The sequence below is a fragment of the Pseudophryne corroboree genome, chromosome 3 (assembly GCF_028390025.1).
Source record: "Pseudophryne corroboree isolate aPseCor3 chromosome 3, aPseCor3.hap2, whole genome shotgun sequence".
Lineage (NCBI taxonomy): Eukaryota > Metazoa > Chordata > Amphibia > Anura > Myobatrachidae > Pseudophryne > Pseudophryne corroboree.
The window spans coordinates 501,523,573-501,543,040 of NC_086446.1; the positions used below are offsets into that span (position 1 = coordinate 501,523,573).

The following is a 19,468-nucleotide window of genomic DNA, read 5'->3' on the forward strand; positions in this document are numbered from 1 at the left end:
GTATATCACAGGGTAATTGTACTATAAACCCCTGACTAAATGCACTCTTTCTTACTAACACTGAGTAAAAAGGCAGGTAGAATACTTAAGTGTCATGTAAAGTCATAGCACTGACAACCAGGCGGCTTTACATAGGAGGATTTGCCCAAGCATTCCCAGGAACAGTAAGCTGAGGAGTAATGGCGCCGCAGACACTGACAGGGAGTGAGGAAAGACAGAGATGCAGCTCCAGGGCGGGAACACTTGCTGGAAATGGTGCCCTGGGGCTGGGGTAGGGGCTTCAGATCTAAGCCTTATCCCCCTTGCTGGCAAAACCACCAGGTACTGTGAGCGATATTAAAATCGGTTTTAAGAGAAAACCTGACCTGCGCCCATGCCCTGGTGATCTAGTGGGATCGCCTGTATCCACAGTGTCCACCGCCAGCGCGCGCGGCCCGACTCCCACTGACCACGCCGATTGCGATAAAGACCGGGTCCCGCGAGCGGGACCCACTTACCACCTCCCGAAAGGCGGCCACGCGATCCTGGAGAGCCCCAGCCGTGTGTGCCTAACGTGAAGTAAGCCGGAGCCTCCGCTGTAGGTACCCGGCAACCAGGGCTCGGGAGTGTACAGCACCGCTGGGGAGAGCTGGAGCTGCAGCAGAGAATGTCAGAAGACATTTACCCCTGCTGCTGCCCTTGAAGTCTTCACTTTTTACCTCATAAAAAGCTTTTCTCAGGGCTGCCTGGAGCAGCCCCTCTGTTAAGTGCCTGCTTACTGCAGCACCAACTGACAAACTGAGCTACTGTGCTGGGAGGCGGGGTTATAGAGGAGGCGGCGCTGTGCATTCTGGGAACAGTCAAAGCTTTGAGCCTCTTGGTGCCTCGGATCAAGATCCTACTCTACACCCCATTGTCCAGACTTGTGGAGCCCAGTGTACCATGCAGCAGAAAGAACGGTATTGAACCGGTTAAAATGACTGCATCTCACAACAGAATGCGTCACCAACCGTTGTGAAGGAGTCTAACTCACGAAGTTAGATTTACCAGTGGTATCTGCCGAGATTGACTGAACTGAGGCATCGCCAAACAGCTGTATACCGTCCCAGGAAGAAACTCCAGTATCTCTCGGAATCAGTCTCAGCACTCTCCCAGCCACACCTCGTGCCATCACGCGGCAGCCTGCTGCAATGTTATAGAGAAGAAGCAACATAAGAAACCTCCCCTCTCTCTTTAGGGTAATTCTATCGGATGCCTTTCCGAATATAACCACTCCCCCATGTGCATGTAATGCAAATAATTCCAAAGTGTAGAAATAAAATATCACTTCGCTTCCTGTGTACGATCCTTTTTTATGACAGGGCCCCGTGTCGACCAGGAGTTGACTTTAACAGTATTCACCTCTTCAGACAAGCCTATCACATTCCAGAACCGCCCACATTACATTTATAAGCTTTTCTATCCAATTATATCCCCCCTGTACAGTCCACACATATCCCCCACATTTTCTTTCTTCACTTTCTCTTCCTCCTAATCCTGGTTCATCACTGCTGCGATGTGATATCATGCATCCCATCAAGAACCTAGCAATCTTGTGGACAACTATGCAATAGATAGCACCTCTCCTTGTGTGTCAATGACTATTTCCCCATAGATTGCAAGCTTGTGAGTAGGACCCTCCTACCTCTATGACGGAATGTTTATTATCCAGTTTTGTCTCATCATTGTGTCCAGTTGTAAAGTGCAACGGAATTTGCTGCGCTATATAAGAAACTGTTAATAACTAAATAAATAAATAATAAATCTACCCCTGAGAAACAAAAACTATTATATCTACCCCATTATTGACAAGTTGGCAAAAGGTGAGCTATTATATTGAGGCAAGGCAGGAAGCAGTACCGACAAGATGTATTAACATCTTGTGTGTTGGAGTGGGGGAATGAAAACTCCCTAGTGCTGATGCAGTGTGTCACTCCTTCCAGCCGGCTCGAGATCTCGCTACTATCTCAAGATCTCCCGTGCTCAGACCGAGGCCGCCACAGCCAGGAACATAGCTGCCACCACTCTGGTGGGGCAACGATAACCGACCGGTTCATATATCTGCCGGCACATAGGCACGCAATCGCGTAGTTAGCAGCACTGATAAAGATACGACACATATGGAGATTAATACAAGAGGGAGAAAATTGTATTACCAGCACATAACATGCGCTGATGTCACTAAACACCAACGCAAATAATACATCTGCCCCAATGTCACCAGCTACATACAACCCATACCAAAAAGCCAAATCCACCAGCTTTGCATTGCTATACCGGTTCACAAAATAACCACTCAGGATATTAATAATTGAAATCTGCACTTGAGACACAAACAAAAACCCAGGAAGCTTTGTTTAGTAAAAGCAACATTTCTATCTTTGTTCCAAAGTATTTTGAAAAACTGTAAGTGTCAATCTTGCTGCCATTACAGTACTAATGGCAAACACCCCCCCCCCCCCCCCCCCCAAAATAAAATAATCACAACAAAATCTGGCGTGCTTTTCCCCCTCCAAAAAAAAGTTCCTAAGTTACAACCACTGCAAAAATATTTGTATTAGCAACAAATCAATTTCCTTTCTACCACATCTGGCAGCTCCTGGCTGGAGTGTGCACAACAGCTGTATCTGACATACTAGCTCTAAATAAAGATCGTTTCTGTCATTTAAAAAATATGGAATATTTGTGTATCAGACTTGCAGGGGGGAAATATTCAGTTTAATATTGGTTTGCGGAAGGAAAGCGGGTTGTGTATTTGTGCCAAAGTATCTGCATTCATTGCGGATCTCCTAAATGAAGGGAAATTGGTTGCTATGGTTATAGGCCTAGAAATGTGAGTTCCATCTGATATTAAACATTCCACACCACTGGAATGAGGGAGTGACTCCATATTATACAGAGCAACTCCTTTACACATTTTTATTTCAAATAAACATAAATCTACATTTGGTAGGCTGAGAAACCAAAAAAGAATGCAGGGATCTGCTATTAAGCAAAGCAAACAGTGAACACGCAGGCATGACCCAAATAGCATATGGAAAGCATCAGAAGTTGTGTGAGGGCTCAAATATAATAATCAATTAAGATGACAAAAGTAAAATTAAAGGGGTGCCTTCCACCAGATGACTTTTGTAATGGTATGTACAGTAGATGCCTTTGTGCAACTTTTTTTTTTTTTTTAAATACATTGCTTTAGCTTTTTGGTTTTCATCTGTGCATTTCAGCCATGTATTTATATAATCAGGAATATTTATTTTTTGTTTCTCTTGTCCCAGGAAATGGAATTTACTTGGCTCTACTGAGCTCTCTGAATTGGAAACAATTGCATAGAAAGACATTTTCTGATATTTCCCAGAGTGTAATTGAAATAAAACATTGCTCATCATATAGAAGAGAGAGAGAAATAAATAAATAAATAAATAAATAAAAACAATATAGCTAGGAACCATGGTCTGTACAGAGAAAGTGTGGTAATTAGCTCACTGTCAATAGTTTAAAATTTTTAGCTGAGCTACAAAACACATGCTAGCGTCGTTGAGTTAATTATCAGGTGATCTCTGACCACAACACATCAACAGGTTTGCATCGTGATTATCAACTAGCCATTGTCCAACTTTATCTCAAAAAGCCATGACTCAAGAAGGTTACAAATAATTATAAATGACTGGCCTGGGGAGGTTACAATTTAGTTTAGTATGTCTAATATTACAACAGGAGGCAAAAGAACAGAGGGTTGGGAGTATGAAGCGACAATGAGGGTGTGGGAGTAGTATTAGTGCAAGTTATGTGCACTGAAACAGCTCCCTCCCATGTGTTAAAGCGGCAGTGTGTCATTATCGTCACTGTTATCCTTAAGATAGCGCCGATGTGCGTGGCAATGTAAGAACAGTCAGTGGCTGCCCCATTGCCAGCCATTATTACTTGGCAGCTGCAAATGCCGGCTCCGGGCTGCACGGGAGATTTTGCGATAGTAGCGAGATTTTGCGCATAACCACTGCAGCCAGCCGGGCAGGAGACACAGTGCATCAGCACTCCTGCTGAAGCGCTGTGGAGCGGATAGGGATTGCTGGAGAGGGTAGGCTCCGGCAATCTTGGCTGCAATGCTTCCTGCTTTGCCTAGGTAAAGAGGCGAAGCAGGAAGCCCTATATCGGCACAACACCACCACCACATAATACATCTGTCCCAGAGTTGTGAAGGGATATGAGCTTCGATCTCTATCTACAATGTAAGTCTCCATCCACTGGAAACAATCAAGGCACTTAAGATAGATATTATGTTTCTCTGGTCAAAGTATATTAGCCGACTTAACTTACTATTTGTAGTTAAAGTAGGAGACTGACCATCTGCAATTGGCTCTTCAGGAATAAAAACTCTCCCGATGGGTTCCAGCAAAGACAGAGCATGCTACAGCTGAAGGTCCTAGGCATTAGGATCCATCATTCACAATAATAAAGCTATGAGCTACTTCCCTCAGAGCCTAAGGTACTCCAGTTGTGTGTTAATACATTCATATGCCCTCAAACATGGTCTCAGAACTAATAATAAGAATTTACTTACCGATAATTCTATTTCTCGTAGTCCGTAGTGGATGCTGGGGACTCCGTCAGGACCATGGGGAATAGCGGCTCCGCAGGAGACAGGGCACAAAAATAAAGCTTTAGGATTAGGTGGTGTGTACTGGCTCCTCCCCCTATGACCCTCCTCCAAGCCTCAGTTAGGATACTGTGCCCGGACGAGCGTACACAATAAGGAAGGATATTGAATCCCGGGTAAGACTCATACCAGCCACACCAATCACACCGTATAACTTGTGATCTGAACCCAGTTAACAGTATGACAAACGTAGGAGCCTCTGAACAGACGGCTCACAACAATAACAACCCGAATTTGTTTGTAACAATAACTATGTACAAGTATTGCAGACAATCCGCACTTGGGATGGGCGCCCAGCATCCACTACGGACTACGAGAAATAGAATTATCGGTAAGTAAATTCTTATTTTCTCTAACGTCCTAAGTGGATGCTGGGGACTCCGTCAGGACCATGGGGATTATACCAAAGCTCCCAAACGGGCGGGAGAGTGCGGATGACTCTGCAGCACCGAATGAGAGAACTCAAGGTCCTCCTCAGCCAGGGTATCAAATTTGTAGAATTTTGCAAACGTGTTTGCCCCTGACCAAGTAGCAGCTCGGCAGAGTTGTAATGCCGAGACCCCCCGGGCAGCCGCCCAGGATGAGCCCACTTTCCTTGTGGAATGGGCCTTGACAGATTTAGGTTGTGGCAAGCCTGCCACAGAATGTGCAAGTTGAATTGTGCTACAAATCCAACGAGCAATCGTCTGCTTAGAAGCAGGAGCACCCATCTTGTTGGGTGCATACAATATAAACAGTGAGTCAGACTTTCTGACTCCCGCCGTTCTTGAAATATATATTTTCAATGCCCGGACCACGTCCAACAACTTGGAATCCTCCAAATCGTTAGTAGCCGCAGGCACCACAATAGGCTGGTTCAGGTGAAACGCTGACACCACCTTAGGCAGAAAATGAGGACGCGTCCGCAGTTCTGCCCTGTCCGTATGGGAAATCAGATATGGGCTCTTATATGATAAAGGCGCCAATTCTGATACTCTCCTGGCTGAAGCCAGGGCCAGTAGCATGGTTACTTTCCATGTAAGATACTTCAACTCCATCGATTTGAGCGGCTCAAACCAATGGGATTTGAGAAAATCCAAGACTACATTAAGATCCCACGGTGCCACTGGGGGCACAACCGGGGGCTGTATATGTAGTACTCCTTTTACAAAAGTCTGGACTTCAGGAACTGAAGCCAATTATTTCTGGAAGAAAATCGACCGGGCCGAAATTTGAACCTTAATGGACCCCAATTTGAGGCCCATAGACAATCCTGTTTGCAGGAAATGTAGGAATCGACCCAGTTGAAATTCCTCCGTGGGGGCCTTCCTGGCCTCACACCACGCAACATATTTTCTCCAAATGCGGTGATAATGTTGTGAAGTCACCTCCTTCCTGGCTTTACCAGTGTAGGAATGACCTCTTCCGGAATGCCTTTTTCCCTTAGAATTCGGCGTTCAACCGCCATGCCGTCAAACGCAGCCGCGGTAAGTCTTGGAATAGACACGGTCCCTGCTGAAGCAGGTCCCGTCTTAGAGGTAGAGGCCACGGATCCTCCGTGAGCATCTCTTGAAGTTCCGGGTACCAAGTTCTTCTTGGCCAATCCGGAGCCACTAGTATCGTTCTTACTCCCTTTTGCCGTATAATTCTCAGTACTTTTGGTATGAGAGGCAGAGGAGGGAACACATACACTGACTGGAACACCCACGGTGTTACCAGAGCGTCCACAGCTATTGCCTGAGGGTCTCTTGACCTGGCGCAATACCTGTCCAGTTTTTTTTTGTTGAGGCGGGACGCCATCATATCCACCATTGGTTTTTCCCAACGGTTCACAATCATGTGGAAGACTTCTGGATGAAGTCCCCACTCTCCCGGGTGTAGATCGTGTCTGCTGAGGAAGTCTGCTTCCCAGTTGTCCACTCCCGGAATGAATACTGCTGACAGTGCTATCACATGATCTTCCGCCCAGCGAAGAATCCTTGCAGCTTCTGCCATTGCTGTCCTGCTTCTTGTGCCGCCCTGTCTGTTTACGTGGGCGACTGCCGTGATGTTGTCCGACTGGATCAACACCGGCTGACCCTGAAGCAGGGGTTTTGCCAGACTTAGAGCATTGTAAATCGCTCTTAGCTCCAGTATATTTATGTGAAGAGACATCTCCAGGCTTGACCATACTCCCTGGAAGTTTCTTCCCTGTGTGACCGCTCCCCAGCCTCTCAGACTGGCATCCGTGGTCACCAGGACCCAGTCCTGTATGCCGAATCTGCGGCCCTCTAACAGATGAGCACTCTGCAACCACCACAGAAGAGACACCCTTGTCCGTGGCGATAAGGTTATCCGCTGATGCATCTGCAGATGTGATCCGGACCATTTGTCCAGCAGATCCCACTGAAAAGTTCGTGCGTGGAATCTGCCGAATGGAATCGCTTCGTAAGAAGCCACCATCTTTCCCAGGACTCTTGTGCACTGATGCACAGACACTTTCCCTGGTTTTAGGAGGTTCCTGACAAGTTCGGATAACTCCCTGGCTTTCTCCTCCGGAAGAAACACCTTTTTCTGAACCGTGTCCAGAATCATTCCCAGGAACAGCAGACGTGTCGTCGGGGTCAACTGAGATTTTGGAAAATTCAGAATCCACCCGTGTTGTTGCAGCACTAGTTGGGTTAGTGCTACTCCGTCCTCCAGCTGTTCTCTGGACCTTGCCCTTATCAGGAGATCGTCCAAGTAAGGGATAATTAATACGCCTCTTCTTCGCAGAAGAATCATCATTTCGGCCATTACCTTGGTAAAGACCCGAGGTGCCGTGGACAATCCAAACGGCAGCGTCTGAAACTGATAATGACAGTTTTGCACCACGAACCTGAGGTACCCTTGATGTGAAGGGCAAATTGGGACATGCAGGTAAGCATCCTTTATGTCCAGGGACACCATAAAGTCCCCTTCTTCCAGATTCGCTATCACTGCTCTGAGTGACTCCATCTTGAACTTGAATTTTTGTATGTACAGGTTCAAAGATTTCAGATTTAGAATAGGTCTTACCGAGCCGTCCGGCTTCGGTACCACAAATAGCGTGGAGTAATACCCCTTTCCCTGTTGTAGGAGGGGTACCTTGACTATCACCTGCTGAGAAAACAGCTTGTGAATGGCTTCCAATACCGTCGCCCTGTCTGAGGGAGACGTTGGCAAAGCAGACTTTAGGAACCGGCGAGGGGGAGACTTCTCGAATTCCAACCTGTAACCCTGAGATACTACCTGCAGAATCCAGGGGTCCACCTGTGAGCAAGCCCACTGTGCGCTGAAATTCTTGAGTCGACCCCCCACCGCTCCTGAGTCCGCTTGTAAGGCCCCAGCGTCATGCTGAGGGCTTTGCAGAACCCTGGGAGGGCTTCTGTTCCTGGGCAGGGGCTGCTTGCTGCCCTCTCTTACCCCTTCCTCTGCCCCGAGGCAGATATGACTGTCCTTTTGTCCGCTTGTTCTTATAGGACCGAAAGGACTGCGGCTGAAAAGACGGTGTCTTTTTCTGTTGGGAGGGGGTCTGAGGTAAAAAGGTGGATTTTCCGGCAGTTGCCGTGGCCACCAGATCCGATAGACCGATGCCAAATAATTCCTCCCCTTTATACGGCAATACTTCCATATGTCGTTTGGAATCCGCATCACCTGACCACTGTCGCGTCCATAAACTCCTTCTGGCAGATATGGACATCGCATTTACTCTCGATGCCAGAGTGCAAATATCTCTCTGAGCATCTCGCATATAAAGGAAAGCATCCTTTAATTGCTCTATAGTCAATAAAATACTGTCCCTATCCAGGGTATCAATATTTTCAGTCAGGGAATCCAACCAGACGACCCCAGCACTGCACATCCAGGCTGAGACAATGGCTGGTCGCAGTATAACACCAGTATGTGTGTATATACTTTTTAGGGTAGTTTCCAGTCTCCTATCAGCTGGATCCCTGAGGGCGGCCGTATCAGGAGACGGTAACGCCACTTGTTTTGATAAGCGTGTGAGCGCCTTATCCACCCTAGGGGGTGTTTCCCAGCGCGCCCTAACCTCTGGCGGGAAAGGGTATAATGCTAATAACTTTTTTGAAATTAGCACTTTTCTATCTGGGTTAACCCACGCTTCATCACATACATCATTTAATTCCTCTGATTCAGGAAAAACTACAGGTAGTTTTTTCACCCCCCACATAATACCCCTTTTTGTGGTACTTGCAGTATCAGAGATATGCAAAGCCTCCTTCATTGCCGTGATCATATAACGTGTGGCCCTACTTGAAAATACGTTTGTTTCATCACCGTCGACACTAGATTCAGTGTCTGTGTCTGTGTCGACCGACTGAGGTAAAGGGCGCTTTACAGCCCCTGACGGTGTCTGAGACGCCTGGGCAGGTACTAACTGGTTTGCCGGCCGTCTCATGTCGTCAACTGATTTTTGTAATGTGCTGACATTATCACGTAATTCCATAAACAAAGCCATCCATTCCGGTGTCGACTCCCTGGGGGGTGACATCACCATTATCGGCAATTGCTCTGCCTCCACACCAACATCGTCCTCATACATGTCGACACACACGTACCGACACACAGCAGACACACAGGGAATGCTCTTATCGAAGACAGGACCCCACTAGCCCTTTGGGGAGATAGAGGGAGAGTTTGCCACCACACACCCAAGCGCTATAATATATATGGGAACAACCTTATATAAGTGTTGTTCCTTATAGCAGCTTAAATATATCAAAATATCGCCAAAAAATGCCCCCCCTCTCTGTTTTACCCTGTTTCTGTAGTGCAGTGCAGGGGAGAGTCCTGGGAGCCTTCCTCACAGCGGAGCCGAGCAGGAAAATGGCGCTGTGTGCTGAGGAGAATAAGCCCCGCCCCCTTTTTCGGCGGGCTTTTCTCCCGGAGTTTTAGATATCTGGCATGGGTTAAATACATACATATAGCCTCAATGGCTATATGTGATGTATTCTTTTGCCATAAAGGTATTAAATATTGCTGCCCAGGGCGCCCCCAGCAGCGCCCTGCACCCTCCGTGACCGCTTGGTGTGAAGTGTGTGACAACAATGGCGCACAGCTGCAGTGCTGTGCGCTACCTTCATGAAGACTGAAGAGCCTTCTGCCGCCTGTTTCCGGACCTTCAATCTTCAGCATCTGTAAGGGGGGTCGGCGGCGCGGCTCCGGGACGAACCCCAGGGTGAGACCTGTGTTCCGACTCCCTCTGGAGCTAATGGTGTCCAGTAGCCTAAGAATCCAATCCATCCTGCACGCAGGTGAGTTGAAATTCTCTCCCCTAAGTCCCTCGATGCAGTGAGCCTGTTGCCAGCAGGACTCACTGAAAATAAAAAACCTTAAAAACTTTTTCTAAGCAGCTCTTTAGGAGAGCCACCTAGATTGCACCCTGCTCGGACGGGCACAAAAACCTAACTGAGGCTTGGAGGAGGGTCATAGGGGGAGGAGCCAGTACACACCACCTAATCCTAAAGCTTTATTTTTGTGCCCTGTCTCCTGCGGAGCCGCTATTCCCCATGGTCCCGACGGGGTCCCCAGCATCCACTTAGGACGTTAGAGAAAATCAGTTATACAATAGATAGATTGCAAAGGCTGAGAGAATTAGAAATGCCCCATGGAGCAACTTCACAATAATTGTGACTATATTGCTTACTAGTCCAGTATTGAATTCTAAGGGGGCGCTTCAACTGTTTTCCCCCATTGGCGTCCATCGGAGCAATTCAATTGTTGCTGCGTTTGGGCACGAGTGCCGCAGGGTGACACATTTCTTCTAGCAGCCTCCTGTGGTGCAGAGAACAAATATGCGAAGAGTCTGTGGTTTAGGTGCCCTAACCAGGACTTTAGACGGCTAAACCTTGTTTATTTTGGCAAGACAATCAGGATAATTAATGTGTACCTGTCGGGTGCCCGTTAATTATATCAGTGCCCAAAACAACTGAACTTCCCCAAAGAGTCAAGCATATAGTAAACTAAAGAGTTAGTCAAGTAAACCCACAGTAATATAGGCCAAGTCTCCTACCTCCATGAGGCCGGGGAGACTTGTGACCTCCCATGATTACTCGGATTCCTCTTTCTTCAAACCTTGACTTCCATTGCTGTACAACACCATCAGAACCATCCTGCACGTTACACAATATAGAGGCACATTTAGAGCAAAGCTATCAGTCTGTGGATCTTCAACTGTGGTGCAAACAAATATCCTGACATACCCAAGTACTATGCCTCTATTTAAAGGCCAATCATAATGGCTATCTGCTATAATGTAATACAAAAACAGTGAGTTTAATGGACATTAAAGGTATAGATGCTTTAAGTCTCACCTTGCTTGGGGTAGCATGGACAGTGTAATGGTTAGCATTGTTGCCTCACATAACTGTACTACTATGGACCTAACTGTGTTGAGTTTGTATCTTCTCCTCATGCTTGCATGGGTTTCCTCCGGGTACTCCGGTTTCTTCCCGCAATCCACCTTGTGTACTCTAATTGTGGTTGCGTCAGCTGAGAAATATAAAGTTCTACAAGGTTTTGGCCTAACTTAGATAAGGAATGTACCATAATCTACACCATAGGTTCTGAAACTCAGTCCTCAGGACCCCACACAGTGCATGTTTTGCAGGTAACCCAGCAGGTGCACAGGTGAATTAATTACTCACTGACACATTTTTAAAGGTCCACAGGTGGAATTAATTATTTCACTTGTCATTCTGTGAGGAGACCTGGAAAACATGCACTGTGTGGGGTCCTGAGGACCGAGTTTGAGAACCTGTGATCTACACAAAATAGAAAATATTTACCGTGCTACCATCATTGTAAATGGACACCTCTAGCGAGCCGTCAAAGTCTTGTTGGAAAACAGATGTCAAACATTCATCCAGCCAGGCCTCAGCATTATATGTGGGAATGATAACAGACTGAAAATAAAATGGAACACTTATTACATACAGCAGAGAGGTGAGGTCATCTGAGATACCATATTTAGGGGCAGATTCAATTACCCACAGGCTGTGGCATGAGCAGTGCTGGGTGCTATTCAATTTGAGACTCATGATCAACCAAACAGCAACCCCAAGGCAGCAGTTAAAGCTGACTAGAGGGTGCGTACAGAAATCAATGTAAACTGTTGCCTTAGGGTTCCGCGCAGGTTTACCCAGGAGAACAGACCATGTGATCCCAACCATGGGTAAATTAATCTTCCCCTTAATGTAATATTTAATACTGAAGAATACTTCAGTCCTACAGCTAGTCAACATGTGGCCCTCAAGGTGCTGTGGAACTATGCATCCCAGCAAGCTCTGCCAGCTTTAGCATGTCTTAATAGCAAAGCTGTAGCAGGACATGCTAGGATATGTAGTTCCACAACAGATGGACAGCCACATGTTGAATTCCCCGGTTCTAGTCTCTCCAAAAGGGAAACATACAATACTTCCAAATAACATTTATGTGGCAGACGGCCAGGGTGGGTGTAAATTTTATAAATTGAAGCATGAAAAAACAAACTCTGTACAAATTACTGTGGACAATTGGCAAATATACTGTATACATATTTGCTACATTTTATAATACGCCTTTTCATATTACATCAACTCGTACGCTACAAAGCTTATTAACACAAATGCCATTGTCAACAAATGGACAGAGATCAAAATCATCAAGATTGTTGTTATACACATCCTGCTCTGTACAGAACAAGCTCTTCCCCAACACAGCAAGAACTCAGCATCACAAACCTTGGGAAACACTTTCAGACAACTACAATTTTTTATTCTCTTTCGTACAGAAAACAAAAATATAAAACTTTGTGTAATTACTTCCTACTCCATGTAAATTTCTGAAAAAAACTGAAGGCGTCTACTTTATAAAACTTGGTTGATTCATGTTTGTAAGTAAGAAAAAACCAGAGGAGCAAACATATTTGCATTTTTTCCATGCAGGGTAAATGCTAGCTGCTTTTTCAAACAATTAGTTTTTAATATTAAACACTTAAAAATAAAAAGGAACATTCTTGAAAGTGAATGTACTACCAATACATCTCTACCTACCATTGTCATTTCCAACCTTATATAATTGATAAATGTCTGTCAAACTTTGAAGTGCTGGAAATTGTGAGATTGTCGGGGGGTTTCCTAACACCCACCCAACACGAACAATCTTGGCAGGCATGCAGTAGGAAGGTACAGATACGTGCCTTAAAGCTCTTGGTGGTTTTATACTTGCATTTCTTGAGTCCTCTTGTAGAGATACCTTTGGTGTATGTGTAATGACATTGGAAAGACAGCCGAGAGAATCAACCCCTGATACTAGGGATGGCCATCGACCATCGAGGATTCAAAATCGATAGTTTATGGCCGATGTAGAGTACTTTTGCCATTGATGGGAGGGAAAACCAGATGGTTTCCCTCCATCGATGTAAAGGTATAACCAAATATTTTTTTTTAATGTGGTGCCGGGGCACTGTGCATAGCTCCACCCCCGACACGTGAAGCCATGCCCCTGTATTCTGATTGGCCCATGGGCCAGTCAGTGATAAAACAGGGATGACCATCGATGGTTATCCACTGCATAGTTGTCAGCCATCTATGGTTACTTTCCATATCACCATCGATGGCTACCCACCGATGACAATCCCTACCTGATACGGGATCCAGATTGAAAGTCGACAGTAACTAGGTCGACCACTATTGGTCGACAGTAACTAGGTCGACAGGGTCTTTAGGTCGACAGGGTCTTTAGGTCGACATGAGTTTTTCACAATTTTTTTCTTATTTTGAACCTTTTCATACTTAACGATCCACGTGGACTACGATTGGAACGATAATCTGTGCCGAGCGAAGTGGTAGCGGAGCGAAGGCACAATGCCCGAAGCATGGCGAGCGAACGCGGTGCACTAATTGGGGTTCCCGGTCACTCTACGAAGAAAACGACACCAAAATAACATTAAAAACTCATGTCGACCTTTTGACCTGTCAACCTAGAACATGTCGACCTAAAGACCCTGTCGACCTAAACACCCAGTCGTCCTAGTTACTGTCGACCAATAGTGGTCGACCTAGACATTGTCGACTTTCAATACCACACCCACCTGATACGCCTTTAGCTTGAGCCACATTTCGCTGCCTGGCGTAGCTGTTTGGCTAGTGACAACTCTTTAGGAGGAGTTGACAAGCATTGTTGACTTTGTATACATTTTGCCTTTTTTGCTATTATCGATCACTATATGAAGCTTGGGAAGCAACAACAGTGGAATGGGAATAATAGGGTATTGTTTATTGAAATGGTAAGTGTGTCATTTTCGTGTTTGCCCTGCCTTAGATATTGATCATTAATGCTTTGTATGGTGTTGCTTGAATTCTCAAATAAACTCATTTCTTTATGTCTGTTTTACCTACAAGAATATAATCTGGCATACTAAAGAATAGTATTAAAACCCTATACTATCATGTCCAGGTATAAAGGGCAAAATTTACTTTTGTATGGTTTTCCAAAGCAATGTACCTCCTTTATTTATTTATTTATTTATTTATTAAGTTACTTACTGTATATAGACCAGCATATTCCACTGCAATTTACAATTGGTAACAAAACATAAATAACACAACACTGCGTAATAGACAAAGCAGTTAATTTACTAAAGCTTCTAAAACAGAGAATTGATGATTTTGCCCATAGCAACCAATTAGATGTTGTCTATCATTTCTCTACTGCCTTTTAGAAAATTATAGACAGCATCTTATTGGTTACTATGGGCAACATCGTCAATTCTGTTTTATAAGCTTTAGTAAACATACCCCAAAGAGGTGAGAGGGCCCTGCTAGTAAGTATACAAACTATAAGGAAATATGCATTTATACACAAGGACAAGTGCTACAAATTGCTCTAACCAGAATGCAAAGGTTCTTCATTGGCTGTATGATCTAGTCACACAGGAATGTTGGCCTAGGGTAGGCATGATGTGAAAGTGAAGAAAGGAGAAAATATGTAACGCTATGCAGGGACTGCATAGAGATGTAATTGGATAGGACAGATTATGGAGGTTATGTGGGTGGTTGTGAAATTTGATAAGCTAGCCTGAAGAGGTGAGTTTTCAGGGAATCCTTAAAGGTTTAGGGGTCTATTCAATTGAAGTCGAAAGCCGTCGTCTGTCGAATAGACGGCAGCTTGACTTTTTTAGGTCGGAAGGGGTTCCGACCTATTCAATCTAACCCCAAATGATTCAACAAGTCGAGCAGGGAGATAATTGGAGATAAGCAAAAAGATATATGTTGGTGTACTTTGATTACATTGAATTCGGCAGAATACTGATAACCAATGGAGGACCTGACAGCGCAGAGCAGCCGACAAACGTTTCACAGGAAAGATTAGCCACGCAGCTGCATTCAAAAGGGACTGTATTGGTGAAATAATCGCTACGCTACTTACCGTTGATAACGCTATTTCTCCTAGGTTCACAGGATCCACAGGATAACATTGGGATATGAGGTAGCGACAGCAAATTGGCACCAAAAGATCAAAACTTTCAGCCTTCCAGCATGCAAAGGGCCCATCCATATATCCCCGCCTCCTGGCTCAGGCAAATCAGTTGTTTTCCAAAGCTCAAGACAGTAGCATCATAGAGAGCCCTAATCTGGCGAGAAGAACACACATGCACACCCTTCTGTACAAGAAGGAAGAGGTAAGTGAGTGAAAGGATCCTCAAATCAGGTGCGTCAGGGTGGGATCCCTGTGGACTTAGGAGAAATAGCGTTATCAACAGTAAGTCTACAATAACAATTATTTATTCGACAGGGTCCACAGGATAACATTGGGATGTCCCAAAGCAATTTAGTGGTGGGGACACTCCTGATTGGACAGGAGAATCCTTCACCAGACTTCAGCGTCCTGAGAGGCAAAGGTATAAAAGGCATAATGTCTAATGAATGTGTTAATGGAAGACCACGTGGCTGTCTTACATATCTGCTCTGCTGAAGCACCACGTTTTGCTGCCCATGATGGACCTACCTTACGAGTAGAGTGAGCAGAGACATTAGCCGGAATAGGGAGATCAGCTTGAGAATATGCTTCTGAAATCGTCATCCGAAGCCACCTCGCCAGAGTCTGCTTATCAGCAGGCCATCCTCTCTTGTGAAATCCGTAGAGAACGAGGAGAGTCTGTTTTTCTGATGGCACTGGTACGATCCACGTAGATCCTTAAGGCACGGACTACGTCCAACGATGCATCTCCCTCAGAAAAGTCCGGCACTTGGAAGGCCGGGGCTACAATTTCTTCATTAAGGTGGAATTTAGACACCCCCTTAGGAAGATACCCATATTTGGTTCTGAGAACCACTCTATCTGGATAAACAAAATCAGAAAAGGAGGGCGATATAACAAAGCCCCTATATTTGAAACTCTTCTAGCTGAAGCAATACCCAGTAGAAAGAGAACTTTAGCTGTCAACCATTTAAGATCCACTCATTGTGAGAATACTCTTGCTTTTAGGATGGAAGTCTCAAGAGCCACGCCGTCAAAGACAGTCGATCCAGGTGCTTGCGATAGCAAGGACCCGGAGACAGTAGGTCTGGACGTTGATGGAGTAGGAATGGAGACTCCATCGACATCCTTTGCAGATCTGTGTAAAAATTACTTCTGGGCCAATCCGGAGCCATTAGTATCACGGCGCACTTTCCTTGTTTGACCTTTCACATTACCCTGGGTAACAGAGCGATAGGTGGAAACGCATAGACCAGACAAAAGTCCCATCTCACTGACAGGGCATCCACAAAGATCGATTTGGGATACTTTGGTCTTGACCCGTATGCGGGAGCTTTGTTGTTATGACGTGACGCTATGAGATCTATCTCCAGGAACCCCCTTTTGTCTACCAGAATTTGGAAGACCTCTGGGTGTAAAGCCCATTCGTTTGCATGAATGGCGTGTCGATTGAGAAAATTTGCTTCTCAGTTTACGAGTCCCGGAATGAACACCGCGGACAAAGCTGGATGATGAAGTTCTGACAACTTTAACGTGTGACCTATATCCTTCATTGCATTATGGCTGCGAGTTCCTCCCTGATGGTTTAGGTACGCTACTGCCATTGCATTGTCCGGTTTCCCCTGAAGAATGTCCTTTGCCTGAATAAGTGCCATATATATGGTCGAAGTTCCAATATATTTATTGGCAGGCAACTTTCTTCATTGCTCCACTGCCCCTGGAAGCATCTCCTTCCTGACACCGCTACCCAGCCCTGAAGACTGGCATCCGTTGTCAGAATTTCCCAATCTGATATCTAAAAAGGGTCTCCCTTTGTCTAGATGGGATGTCTGTAGCCACCAGGCTAATGACCTCCTTACTTCCAAAGGAAGGACCACAGTGTGCGTTTTTATTGTCGGATGAAAACCATTCCATTTGGAAAGGATCAGACGTTGCAGAGGCATCGAGCGAAACGGAGCATACCCCACCATGTCGAATGTCGACACCATCAATCCCATCACGCGCATTGCTGCATGAATGGATACCCTCTGACTGTGTAGCAGCTCCTGAACCCTTGACTGAATTTTGGATGTTTTGTTCAGAGGTAGAATTACTCTCTGAAGACCTGAATCTAGCACAGCCCCCAAATGAGTCATCCGTTGTGACGGAACCAGGGACGCCTTTGCCCAATTTATGAGCCAACTGTGTCTCTGTAACAAGCGATTGTCTGCAGATGAGACTGAAGCAATTCCTGATACTGTGCCAGGATTAATAAATCGTTGAGGTATGGAAAAATCCATATCCCCTGCTGATGGAGATAAGATGCCATTACCACCATAATTTTGGTGAATACTCTGGGAGCTGTGGCCAGTCCAAATGGTAGAGCCTAAAACTGAAAATGAGGCTGGAGGATAGCAAACCTGAGATAGCATTGATGGGACAGTGCTAAAGGAACATGTAGGTAAGCATCCAGGATATCCAGGGATACCATAAAATCCTCCGACTCCATGGCCAAAATAATGGAATGTAAAGTCTCCATATGAAACCGAGGCACCCAAATGTACTTGTCCAGCACTTTGAGATTGAGTATGGGCCGGACGACCCACTTGGCTTCTGGACTACAAACAGGTTGGAATATAAACCTTGTCCTCGTTGCGCAGGAGGAACTGGAATTATCACTCCTGACTGAAGCAACTTCTGAACTGCCTCTTGCAAATCCATGGCCTTCGTTTCCACTGAAGACGGGCTGGTACAAAAAAACCTTTGAAGAGGGTGTTTCTTGAAAGCAAACGAACAATGGTGAGATACCACTACTTGCACCTAGGTATCTGTGGTAGATTGCTGCCAGATCTGTGCAAACTGAAGAAGTCGACCTCCAACCCTGGGGTCCCCCAGGTGGAGGCCCGCGCCATCAAGCTGATGGCTTATCTTCTGATTTGGAAGCCGGTCCTCTGGTCGCCTAATGCTTTTTAGACTTACCAGACTTGTCAGATTGAGACGATTTGCCATAACCCTTTCCTTTTGCTTTTCCTGGAGTCCGAAAGGGCCGAAAAGCTGGAAATCTAGGCTTGGATTTGTGTGTGGAAGGAAACTTTACTTTCTTGGAATCTGCTTCTGACTCCAAAATACCGTCTAATTCTTTACCAAAAAGAATATCTCCAGTAAAAGGCTAAGACTCCAGGACAATCTTGGATTCTGAGTCAGCTTTCCATGTACGTAGCCAAACTGCTCTGCGAGCTGCTTTTGCGGAGCCTGATGCCCGAGAGGCAATTGTACCCATATCCAAAGCTGCTTCTTCCATAAAAATAGCTACCTGTTTGATATGTGCAATACTGGGATACTGGGAATCCATTTAGTACCATGGGGTAAAGACAGGTCCACTAGGAGCCATGGGCACTTTAAGAATTTGATATTGTGTGCTGGCTCCTCCACCAATGCCCCTCCTACCATACTCAGTCTAGGAAACTGTGCCAGAGTAGACGGACATACTTTGAGAGAAGGATAGATAAGGAAAGTGGTGAGATTACGAACCAGCACACACGAGGAAAGCCATGCTAACCAAACTCGAAACAGGAACGGCAACAGCTGAACAAAGCAGAATACTTAACCAAGTAACAGTGCAGGAAGAACGAAGCACCGGGCGGGCGCCCAGTATCGCCTACGGACTACGAGAAAAGGATTTACCGGTAGGTAATTAAAACCCTATTTTCTCTTACGTCTTAGGGGATATTGGGAATCCATTTAGTACTATGGGGAAGTACCAAAGCTACCAAACCGGGTGGGAGAGTGCGGAGGTTCCTGCAGAACTGATTGACCAAACTGAGGGTCCTCAGAGGCCAAAGTATTGAACTTGTAAAACTTTGCAAACATGTTCGAACCTGACCAAGTAGCTGCTCGGCAGAGCTGTAAAGCCGAGACACCCCGGGCAGCCGTCCCAAGAACTCACCGACCTAGTAGAGTGAGATTGTACAGATTTTGGAACCGGCAAGCCTGCCATGGAAAAAGCATGCTGGATAGTGAGCCTGATCCAGCGAGCAATTGACTGCTTCGAAGAAGGACACCCAATTTTATTGGGATCATAGAGAACGAACAACGAGTCCGATTTACTGTGACGAGCTGTTCTCTTTACATACACCTTTAAAGCCCTCACAACATCCAAAGACTTTGAAGTAGCAGAGGTGTCCGTAATAACCGCAACCACAATAGGTTGGTTGATGTGAAATGCGGACACCATCTTAGGAAGAAATTGCTGACGATTCCTGAGTTCAGCTCTGTCCTCCTGGAAAATAAAGTAGGGGCTCTTGAAAGACAATGCCCCCAGCTCCGACACACTTCTTGCTGAAGCCAAGGCCAGCA

General features: G+C 45.7%; 1 protein-coding gene across 6 annotated transcripts in view; it reads right to left on the reverse strand.

The window, feature by feature from the left end:
* B3GNTL1 (UDP-GlcNAc:betaGal beta-1,3-N-acetylglucosaminyltransferase like 1) overlaps nt 1-19,468 on the reverse strand; it is a 995,378-nt gene that overhangs the window by 965,864 nt on the left and 10,046 nt on the right. For 5 of the 6 annotated variants that reach the window (XM_063961006.1, XM_063961009.1, XM_063961007.1 and 2 more), the window contains exons 3-4: nt 11,461-11,577; nt 10,686-10,785 (exon numbers count right to left, since the gene is read on the reverse strand). In XM_063961006.1, the coding sequence (XP_063817076.1) occupies nt 10,686-10,785; nt 11,461-11,577 (217 nt within the window). The remainder of the gene's footprint in view (nt 1-10,685; nt 10,786-11,460; nt 11,578-19,468) is intronic. The other variant, XM_063961011.1, reaches the window with a different exon arrangement.